This window comes from Leucopleurus acutus (assembly GCF_964270905.1).
Source record: "Leucopleurus acutus genome assembly, chromosome: 3".
NCBI lineage: Eukaryota > Metazoa > Chordata > Mammalia > Artiodactyla > Delphinidae > Leucopleurus > Leucopleurus acutus.
Window position 1 is genome coordinate 53,588,040 of NC_139145.1, and position 12,059 is coordinate 53,600,098.

Genomic DNA, 12,059 nt, shown 5'->3' on the forward strand with positions numbered 1-12,059 from the left:
GGGAGAAGCCACAACAGTGAGAGGCCCGCGTACCGCAAAAAAAAAAATAATAAAAAATAAATAAATAAAATCTAGGATGTTATATTTTACTATCACTCTTTCACATACCCAGTACAACGAGCCTAGCAGTTACAAAATATTTCTACTCCTGCTTCTTCAAAGAAGCAGAATAAACAGGTCAAATTTAAGGCAGAAAAGGGAGTATACTTTAAAATAGTCCTGTCCTGTGCAGGGGGAAGGGGGAACCCACAAAACCCAAAACCGCAAAACTGTACACTGAATTGGTGACTTCAAATTTGGGTAAAATGTTTAAGTACTTCAAAGGAAAGAGTTGATTTTAATAGGTGTTTTTCCATACAATTCCAACTACGTTTCATTATTTAAGTCCCTTTCAGAGTATTTCGGACATCTTAACTCCAAAAAAACCAAATTTCAGAGCTTTTTCTAAATTATAACCATTTCTGACATTAAGTTTTAAATAGCATTACCAGGACCCCCATGTATCCTACCCAGTTTTCCAGTGAGGTAATTCTTTTTCTTCTTTTAACATTCAACTGACCTCTTAAAAAATGAGTGATAATTACAGACTAGATGAAGGTTTTATTTTGGGCAGAATTAGTTCCTTTGTTACCTGTATTTCTGAGGCACTCTGTTCATTTAGTTTTAACAGCAAAATACACTGCGATTGATTTTTGTGGGTTTGTAATTTTTAACATATTTCTTTCCCACTAATAGATTTTTAGCTTCTTAGGAGAAAAATCATTTCTTATTCATCTGTATATTCCCAGTACCTAGCATTCAGTAGACTCCTATTCTTACCTCCAAAAATCCAGATTTCATTTTTCTATGTTTATTTGGGTCCCTATTGACATAATTTTCACAACTAAATACCATTTGATATGCTGTTCTTCACTTACACACATTTTCTATGCTGTGAATTTTAATGATAGTTTCAATGACCAAAAAAATCTGTAACTTAAACTTTCCCAACTTGTAAAACTTTAAGAATAGCTTAAGTTCCCTATTACATTGCAAACAGACATATAGCTTTTTCACTTCATTTGAACTGAAGCAAGTTCTAATTTTCTTGAGATTATAAAGTATAGCTTAAAAGTAAACCTGAACAATTTGAAGAATTCAACTTATCTGTCTCAAAGGTAATTTAAAAAAAAGATGTTTTAAAATCAACTGAATAGAAAGATACAAAAAATTTATAAATAACAAACTACACTCACCAAAAAAAAATTTTTATGTTTAGATTATCAGAAACCATCTCCTAGGTTTTCAAATCTCTCTCTAAATTTTGGAATCACATTTTAACTTTTAAGAAAGGAAGAAAGCAGTTTGCATAGTAGAGTTTTAAACTTCCCAATATTGAATATTCTGTAAGTTTCAAAATGTTCAGTTGCCCACCAACTAAGTCTCTTTATAAACAATGACACAGCATATAAGACTATCTTCTAAAGCACTAATTCACAAATGCCAATAGGAAGCTATTGCCCTTTACTGGTCTGAAACAAAAATGGGAAAAAAATGTGATATTTCATAAAGCCAAATTTAAAAGCACTGTCATTTATTCTGAGTTATTTGGTATAAAAATGTATTTTTAAAATCGAAATATTAGATGTCTTCATATGTAGTCCTTAACACAGCAAAATAAGAAGCTGCTAACTGTACTGGTCCCCCAAATTTTCTTAGAAATGTTATCAGCCTCTGAAAAACAGAAACTTGAAACTTCAGTTCTAAAAGGACTTTACTGATATACCAAAAATAGTCTGGCTTTTAAGGAATAACAGAAAAATCATCTTCAAACATGAAGTCAGACATTTTGTTCATCTTGGCTCCCTAGGGTGTTGCACAATGCCTGGCACATAGTAGGCACTCAAAAAATATTTGCTGAATTAATATCAGGCTAAGTCATTGAAATAAATGGTAACTGCCAGATATTTTTTCATTAAAATCAAAATGGAATTTTTGTCATACTGAATGAAGTCAGATGAAAGAGACAAATATCATATATCACTTATATGTGGAATCTAAAAAAATGGTACAAATGAACGTATTTACAAAACAGAAACAGACTCACAGATGTAGAAAACAAACCTGTGGTTACCAGGGGGGAAAGGGGTGAGGGGTGGGGAGGGATGAATTGGGAGATTGGAATTGACATATACACAGTACTATATATAAAACAGATGACTAATAAGGACCTACTGTACAGCACAGGGAACTCTACCCAATACTCTGTAATGACCTATATGGGAAAAGAATCTAAAAGAGAGTAGATGGGGCTTCCCTGGTGGCACAGTGGTTGAGAATCTGCCTGCTAATGCAGGGGACACGGGTTCGAGCCCTGGTCTGGGAAGATCCCACATGCCGCGGAGCAACTAGGCCCGTGAGCCACAACTACTGAGCCTGCGCGTCTGGAGCCTGTGCTCCACGACAAGAGAGGCCGTGATAGTGAGAGGCCTGCGCACTGCCATGAAGAGTGGCCCCCGCTTGCCACAACTAGAGAAAGCCCTCGCACAGAAACGAAGACCCAACACAGCAAAATTAAATTAATTAATAAACTCCTACCCCCAACATCTAAAAAACAAAAAGAGAGTAGATGTATGTATATGTATAACTGATTCACTTTGCTGTACACCTAAACTAACACAACACTGTAAATCAACTATACTCCAATAAAAATTTAAAAAGAAAAAAAAAAGCTGTACTTCAGGGCACAAAATTTGATATACATTTCCCCATAACTTATCTGAAATAGAAAATAAAAATCTCATGCTGGGAAAAAAAAAAGGGAACTTTTATAGAGTGAGTCACAATGTTAAATTTAACAATATTAAAATAAATGGTAATCGCCAGATCTTTTAGAAATTAAAAACAAAATGGAATTTTTATTGTGAGTCACAATGTTAAATTTAACAATATGAAAATGTGTCATCTGCAAAAGACTCTCAGATAAATAAAAGGCATTAAGAAGTAATGTTAAGAGCTGATTCAGGGGGGAATAGATGAAACAAGACTGATCAACATGAAACATGTTGAAGCTGGGTGATGGGAATGTGGCAGTTTATTATACTACCTTCTTTATTTTTATAAAATTTCCCATAATTAAAAAAAATGAGAGAAGCAGTAAAACAAATACGCACTGCAACAAGACACTATAGTAATTAGAAGACGGTGCGATACTAAAAGTGAAACTGTATGGACAATTACTTAACTATCAGATGTGGTTTCCGTTCTGAAGAAGCACAGCTGAACATAAGATTTACATAAATGAAAAGAAATCAAATAGTAGGCCTACGTACAATTATATGTCATTACGTAATAAATGCTTTTTGGTACTGTAGGAGTTCAGAACAGAGCAGTAATGTTCCCCATATACTTAGAAGATCTGGGTCTTGCAAAAACAGGAGAGGGAGTACATTACTAAGAATGAAGACAGGAAAACAAAGTTGAGTCATGACAGGGGCACAGACAGGGTTATAATTGGCCTGACCACAGAAAATACACATGGGGGAATAGTGAAAAGAGACTACCAAGAAGTGAGGAATAGATTATAGAAAGAGAAGCCATAGAAAGGGGTTCATCTATGGTTTAGGAGGAAATAATGGCCACTGAAGAGTTCTCATAAGGAACTGTCATGGCTGGTTTTCTTAGGCAGACTAGCTTAGCAGCATTATGTGGTATGACATGGGGGGAAGATGGGGGTGAAACGTAATGGACTCAAGAAGATTGTAGCAATAATCCGAAATGTGAAGTGATTCAAGCGTGGATGAGGGCAGAAGCCACAGCAGGAAGAGACAGAAAGGGATGCTTCAAAGAAAAAGAGGAACAATTTTTCGATTAACTAGATATAAAAAAGCAAAGCAATGAGTCAGTCATGTCAGGGTTTCAATTCTAGGTGATAAGGTGGGTGTTATTTCCATTAACAAAGAAAGACAAGCATTGTGGAGGTAGTAGAGACTTAAGGGAAGATAACAGGTTTGATTTCAGAGAGGCTGAAATTTATGGAGACAATGATAACTACAAAATTATAATAACTATTCCTTACGTGTAACTTGCTAGGTGCCAGATACTATTCCAGATGCTTTATAGGTATTAATCCATTTCTTCCCCAAAACAACCTTAATGAGGTGAGTAATGTTATTATCATTTCTATTCTACAAAAGAGGAAATTAGGATACAAAGAGGTTAAGTAACTTGCCTAAGGTCACAATGACACAAGTGATGGAAGCAGAATTTGAACCTGGGCTTAATTACTTTTCTAAGTTGCCTCTCCAGGTCATGACAGAGATGAAGAAATGTTTATGATAAACACAGTTACAAAAAAAGATGAATTTATCTATAAAGTTACCTAGCTCTGTAAAGAAAATCTCACAGTCTGACATTTTAAACCACCAACTACCTTATTTTTATGTTTTTGAAGAAAAATTTTTTTAAGCCTTAGTCAACTAAAACCAACACCAACAACAAAAAAAAACACTTAAGAAATAAAAGAGAATTAGGATCCAAGAAAAACATATTATTACAGTTAAACATAAATGTTACAAAACAGCCTAACCACTAAATATTACAGTTTAAATGATGCTATCTTCACTTCAGCATTACAAGTTAAATAATTAGGTATATTTTATCGGACCTTTTGTATACTCTTAGGAGATAAGCCTTATGTTTTGGAAATTCAATCAGAGGAATAATTTTTGAACAGAACCTTCAAAATAAAATTCCTTTAGTGGAGGAATGTTGCTACTCTACAGCAGAGTAGACTTCTCCAATACAGAAGGCCTTGCCCTTCTCTCCCATTATCACACAAAATTAAAATACAGTTATATATCATAACCACACACTAAACTGCCCTTTAAACACACATATAATTTTTATATAGCACAGTCCATAAAAATAGAAATTAATTGTATTTTTTTTAAGTGTAAGACTGTTCTGAGAAAACTTGGCTTTTCTATACCCTAGCAATTTTAAATCAAATGTATACTTACGTTCTGACACTGTATAAAGGAGGTTCTGGGGTAAGGGAGGAGGTAGTCTTGCTCCCACTGGTGCAAGATTGGGCACTGCACTTGTCCCAGGCTGATCACGGTTGTTTATCAAGCTTGACTGTGTTATAGGTGGTCCTACAGACAACCAAAAGTGAAAGGTAGAGCATTAATGTTTCCCAGCTAATAAAAATACTCACTACACCAAGTATTAATTTGGATATTCACACTTAAAATACCTACTTTGGCTTAGAACAGAATTAAGGAATTTGATATGTGCAGGGTTAAGCACTGGGTACATAATTAATTTAAATGACATTTTAGTTCTGTAACGGACAAAACTAATCTAGGGTGGAAAAATGGCAGAACTGGTTCCATCTGGAGGGGCAGTAGAAAATGGCTACCAAGGGACCTGAACAAACTTTCTGCGGTGAGAGAGTTCTACAGAACTCTCAAGTTAATGATAAACATGTTTAAGTGTACTGATGTTACAACATACCGTGAAATGGCATGAAAACTAAACATGGAGAGATCACATTTTTAGTTAATTGTAGAACCTAGATGCTATTTGTTTCCTTGAAATTTTTCATAGCAAAATGTTGGGGGGAAATGACATTCTTAGATTTAACTTTTAAACAGATATGTTCCCAAAATGAGGTTAAGATCTTTTATTGTGAGAATTCCTATACATCAAAGATGGCTTTTAATCTGGGAAATAAAATCTCACCTTGAGCTTCATAATTATACCATTCATGTGACAATATTAAATACTAACAAACACTGTTAAAATAACCATATTGCTATTGACCAATCTATGCATTAAATGTCTCCGAATCGTTATCAACTTTAATGAAACGTGTTCTATAAAGAATATTACTGCAGGAAAGCTATGTGATGGGTACATGGAATCATGTTAAACTATTTTTGCAACTTCTCGTGAGTTTGCAATAATTTAAAAAAATTAAGATTAAAAAAACCCCAAAATTGAAAAAGTACAACTTAAATAAATTAAATGGCAACCATTTTTAAAAGTAATTTGCTAACTCTTAAAACATTAAATGTCTTTGGGTAGATATTTTCTTATGCCTTTGTACACATGTAAACTGACTGCCCCAGAATTTTTTCAGTTACATTTAAAAAATTTAGTCTTATTTCTGTTTCTGCTAAACCAGCAACTGTTAAGTAAGTTTTTTTTTTTTTTTTTTTTTTTTGCGGACGCGCAGGCTCAGCAGCCATGGCTCACGGGCCCAGCCGCTCCACGGCATGTGGGATCTTCCTGGACCGGGGCACGAACCCATGTCCCCTGCATCGGCAGGCGGACTCTCAACCACTGTGCCACCAGGGAAGCCCCAGTTAAGTTTTTTTAAATGATCATTTTTAAACATTTCTTACTCTTAATTTTGGTGGATGTGGTAACAGCATATTGATTTTTTTTTTGAAGTCCTTATCATTGAAGAGATTCATACTGAAGTACATACTGGTGAAATGCTATGACATCTGAAATTTACTTCAGCAAAAAGAAAAAATAAGCAAAAAAATTGTGTGTGGGGAGGGGGAGGAATAAATGAGACAAAAACAGCTGAATATTGATAACCACTTAAGTTGGATGATGGTACATGGTATATTATTATTCTACATCTGTGTATATCCAAAAATTTCCATAGAGGGGAAAAGGAATGGGATGAAGGCAGTCAAAAGACACAAACTTCCAATGATAAGATAAATAAGTACTAGAGATGTAATGTACAACATGATAAATATAATTAATGCTGCTGTATGTTATATATGAAAGTTGTTAACAGAGTAAATCCTAAAAGTTCTCACCATAAGAAAAATAATTTTTTTTCCTATTTCTTTAATTTTATACCTATATGAGATGATGGATGGTCACTAAACTTATTGTGATAATCACTTCATGATGTATACAAGTCAAATCATTATGCTGAATACCTTAAACTTAAACAGTACTGTACATCAATTATATATCAATAAAACTGGAAGAAAAAAAAGAAAATTTCCATAATAAAATGTTTTAAAGATTATTTCAATACTCTTGCAGAGATTTTCTTTAAAGACGGAAATTTCACTGAACTACTGGCATGTTCTTTTTTTTCTGACCTCTTCAAAACACTGGCTTTCTTAAGATGCTATCAATTAGCAAGATTCTGACTCCAGGTCAATATAGATTAGACCACTATTGATAAAATTTACACTTGGAGGTACTACAAATAATGCAATGTAACACTGGATAGAAAAAAAAGAAAAACATCTTAATTATGGGAATATGTTCCAAATTCTATTAATAATTTATTTTTCAAAAACTTAAAATCTAGTGTCAAGTTAGGTAAAAGGTATGGATTCTTCTAAATATAATTCTCCACTAAAGAAATATTCAACATATACTTACTTGGTATGGGAAGCACAACAGAAGGCGGAGGCTGGCCATGTCCTTGAGGAACAGGAAGTCTCATACTGTGGCCAGGACCTGGGCCTGGGCCTGGGCCAGGACCTGGGCCTGGGCCTGGGCCTGGGCCTGGGCCTGGCATCGGAGGCATTAACATTCCAGGAGGTGGTGGAGGAGGAAGCCCAGGAGGAGGCGGAGGGAAAGGAATCATGCTTGGCAGAGCAACTTCATCAACAACCAGGGGATCATTTCCATGATCAAACTGACAAAGGTCACCAAGTACACAAAATCCTCTTTCTGTAAGAAGATAAATCTTATTATGATCTACCCAGAGTTTAGAAAACAAACAAGTCTCTGAAACACCCACCAATCTCATTTATGAAGTGTTTTTTCTCCAGGGAGTCTAAAGCCTTCTGAGTGTTACTCTGTTAACCATCGCATATCCCTGAGGTAGGGGCAGGTGTACTCTCTACTTTCTATACTGTGAGACTACACTTTGTTGAGATAGCAAATAACTGGATCAAAAACAGGCTACCAACCACTATTAGATTAACCCATTCGCTATTGAGTTTTCATAATAAAAATTCAGATATTTTAAATAACAATTTAACGAAGGTGGGGAGGGATAAGGAACTTGAATTAGATGATCTACTTTCAACTATCTACTTTCATGCTATTATTCTAAAGCAACCATTCTTGCTATATCTAGGAATTGAAACTTTAAAGTATTCAACTGAGCATTATGTACCAGGTTATTCACTGCAGCATTGTTTGTAACAGCAAAATATTTGAAACACCTCAAAAGTGCCATCAAAAAGAAACAGGTTTAAACACATTTTTGTACATACAGAATACTAAGAAGTGTAAAAAATACTGAGGAAGCTCTTTATATATTAACACAGGATGACTCCAGAAAATACTGCTAAGTGAAAAAAACATTATGCATAGTATGAATGAAGTATGAATAGTATATAGTATACTAGAATTTATGTAAAAAAGAAAGTGGGGGAAATATATGTTTTTGTTTATGTACACATGCAAAGACTATGTTTGGAAAGACACAAGAAATTGACAGCATTAAACTGTCCTTGGGAAGGAGATCTTTGTGGCTGGAAGACCAGGGTGACAGTGATTTAATGCTTGAATCATGTGATTCTATTCCCTACTTAAAAATAAATAAAATGTAAAAATATATACATTCTATATTTAGAGAAAAAATGTTATGATGTCTGTTATTTGCTTCAAATAATACAGGCCAGGGAGAAGTGGTGGAAGTATACACAAAAACAAGATTGCCCATGAGTTGACGCGAGATCATGGATACACTAGGGTTAATTATATTATTTTGTCAACTTCTGTAAATATTTAAATATTTCCATAATAAAAAATTAAAATAAATGCACGCACACACACAGCCTGATCCATTCATTCAAATGGAAAGTTAGCAAGTTAAAATTGTAAGTAGGTTATACATGCTTATTAACAAATTCCCAGGGACAAACACCACACAAAAAAATTAAAATTCCTAGTGTCTACCAAAGTTTGTGGTATACTTATAGTGTCTGAAGTAACAAGAACAACAAAAAACAAACTAAAGGGTAAAATTTAAACATTCTGTTAACAAGAGCCAAACTATTACACCCAACAAGAAGCATATGCCAAAAAGAGATTCTCCTCCTCATTCACCCCTTTTAATAAAATCCAGACTGTAATGAAAAGGTATGCACTACTAGCAACATTGCTTTACTAGTACGTTGGGGTACAATATAGAAGAGAACTTTTACCATCATAATCTCTGCATCGCCTCTTTGGTGGAGGGTTTCGACCAAAAGAATTGGAAGAGCTGTGATTATTATAGTAATTAGACCAACTCTCCGTTGTGTTTTCAGAGTGGTGCGCAGGTGCGATCACAGTAACAGTGCTGGGAATAGACTGTGCCCCAGAGGAATACTGCTCAGAAGAGTTCGGAGGTGGTGCAGACACAGACACGTAGGAACTCTCCAAGTCATTCCTCTCACTCTTAAACTTTGATCTTTCCCTATGTTCTGCTTCAGAGACAAAATAAAAACAAGAAACAAATAAGATCAGACATCTATGTTCTTAAACTACGTTTATTTTCTCACAGAAAAAGAAAGATGAGAATACTGAAGTAAACTTACTGAGCTGTCCATATTTCAAAGTGCTCTCATTACTAATATATCCTAAAACCAGGAACATCAACAGTGTGACATATTTTGACCAGTAACTTGTATAAAATCATCTTTTATAACATCAACATCAATACAAAATGAAGAAAGACCTGCTTCTCTACTGATGTTTAATAAGAATGCTATCCAAGAACTGACTTCCAGGGCCTCCCTGGTGTTGCAGTGGTTGAGAGTCCGCCTGCCGATGCAGGGGACGTGGGTTCGTGCCCCAGTCCGGGAGGATCCCACGTGCCGCAGAGCGGCTGGGCCCGTGAGCCATGGCCGCTGAGGCTGTGCGTCCGGAGTCTGTGCTCCACAACGGGAGAGGCCACAACAGTGAGAGGCCCACGGACCGCAAAAAAAAAAAAAAAAAAAAGAATTGACTTCCAAACTGCTATCCTGGGAGATCAGTGGTTGGGATCCCAGTAATCTACTTAAATTTCTTTCTTTTTAATTTTAAATACTCTAATCAACCTTAAAGCAAATCAATTATTTTCAGTCGGGGGTGGGGGTAGGGGAGCAGGCAACCCTCTTCCTCCAGTAACAGCTTTGTTGACTAAAGGACATTTGTTTCAATTATACAACATGACTTAAGTCTACTCACATACGATGATACACTTATGGATAGCTCTTTTTAGTCAAACTCCTTTAACTCCAACCTGAGACTAGAGCCTTGTCTTTAACAAAAATCAAGTTTTTTGAGATAATTCCAGATTTTACATTGTTCAAACATATTAAAGGTACAGTTACTTTTAAGGGACACTCTGGCACCCTTGTGATATAGGAAGATAAGCAACTACGGAGTTTTTTGGGGAAGGCTCATGGACCCACCAACATTCCTATTGGGATCCCGGTCTTTGCTGCGCCCCCGGCTTCGACTCCGACTTCGACTCAGGCCTCGGCTCTTACTCCGGCTCTTACTCCTGCCTCTTCTCCAGTCATACTTCTCACGGTACATTTCAGTCCGCTCATAGTACCGGTCATAGTCTCTCCACTTGCCATCATCTCTTTTTTTCTCACGTGTCCTATAATACACAGATATGAAAGCCATATGTATGCTATAGAAACCAAGTCTGAAAACAAATCAGTAGTATGAAATATCCTCCTTGATTCACCAAAATTCATAGCTTCTATACTTTTCCAGAAACCATAAAACTACCATATAATTCCTCTAATCCATTATATAAAAAGAAAAAAACATTCCCTTCAAGTACACTGGGTGGGAAGAAATGAAAAAAAGAGGTGAATCCAAAGTATGGGGAGGGGTAAGAGGAAAAACATATTTAAAACTAGAAAAGACAAAAGGCTCAAAACAAAGTTTTCCTAAACAAAGACTAATTTTTTGATGGTAGGCTGATGATTCAACATATAAACTGCAATACTTGTAAGAAAATGCTACAGATGATTTTAATACTGAGCACCCCTAACAAAATGGAACATTTCATTAATATTCTCTAAGGAGACTGCTCCCACCCCTGAGCTCTTGGGGAAAGCACATAATGAAGACTGTTTATAAAAGGAAGAGAAAAGTATGACAAAGACAAAAAACAGAGGGAATGGAAGGAAAAACATTTTCTTTCTTTAATCAGCGTAGAGAGAGGAGTAGAGCATATGTTAAAAATCCCTTTAATGCCCTTCTACGGTAACTGAAAAGTGAGTTATACATGTCTTCCTAATTAAAAATAAACACAAACCTTCGTTCACTAGATTCTGAACGAGTCTTCTGGGGACTAGGGTATTTCTTTTTTCTGCCATCTCGTTCTTCCTCTGCTGGTTCCTGAAATACCTACATGAAAATATTCATTAGAAACAAGAAGAGTCCTTCTATAAATTATAAACCACATCCACCTGATAATCTTTCCGGCACAGGAGAGGGCACAAATATACTGAAATACTGAAGTCAAATCACATCCCCAAAAGCTGGTCAACAGGAAGAAGTAAAAAAGATGCTGAAATTACTTTAACAGCAATATGTTAATTTTTAAATGCTAACTTAAGGTAGAGAATAGGAGGAAAACAGCAACTCATTCTTTAAACCGAAACAGTAAAAATAGCAAATCTCTAAGTATCATATAGTAAAATGGTGTGTGTTTTCCTAATTACAGAATATATTCACACATTAATTCATTTGAGGAGAACTTCAGATTTATTTCACAGAAAAGGTTTTGGGAACAAATGGTTAAGTTAACCACTGCTATAAAACTAAGTATTTCATGTGAATTATGGAAAAATGGTATTGGAATTACTGGAAATGTTAAGGCTTCTTTTAAAACTTAACAGTCAAGATTGACCAGAAATAGAGAACTAGTGATTCTATTATAGTTTTTAAACAGAAGTTAATCTCAAAACAAATATATGGCCTTTATCAGAGAGAAATGAAATAAAGACATTTGGAAGAGGTAAACAAATGCCCACCTAATGGAGAAGCTCATTTAAAAATACACAAATAAGCAAGTGAATGAATGGAACAGA

The 12,059-nt window shown here is 35.3% G+C and overlaps 1 protein-coding gene across 4 annotated transcripts in view; it reads right to left on the reverse strand.

The window, feature by feature from the left end:
- LOC309959632 (RNA-binding protein 27) overlaps nt 1-12,059 on the reverse strand; it is a 65,239-nt gene that overhangs the window by 32,136 nt on the left and 21,044 nt on the right. For 2 of the 4 annotated variants that reach the window (XM_082835985.1, XM_082835983.1), the window contains exons 4-8: nt 11,282-11,373; nt 10,419-10,612; nt 9,186-9,446; nt 7,405-7,698; nt 5,001-5,135 (exon numbers count right to left, since the gene is read on the reverse strand). In XM_082835985.1, the coding sequence (XP_082692111.1) occupies nt 5,001-5,135; nt 7,405-7,698; nt 9,186-9,446; nt 10,419-10,612; nt 11,282-11,373 (976 nt within the window). Of the gene's footprint in view, nt 1-5,000; nt 5,136-7,404; nt 7,699-9,185; nt 9,450-10,418; nt 10,613-11,281; nt 11,374-12,059 lie in introns of all 4 variants that reach the window. The other 2 variants (XM_082835984.1, XM_082835982.1) reach the window with 1 other exon arrangement.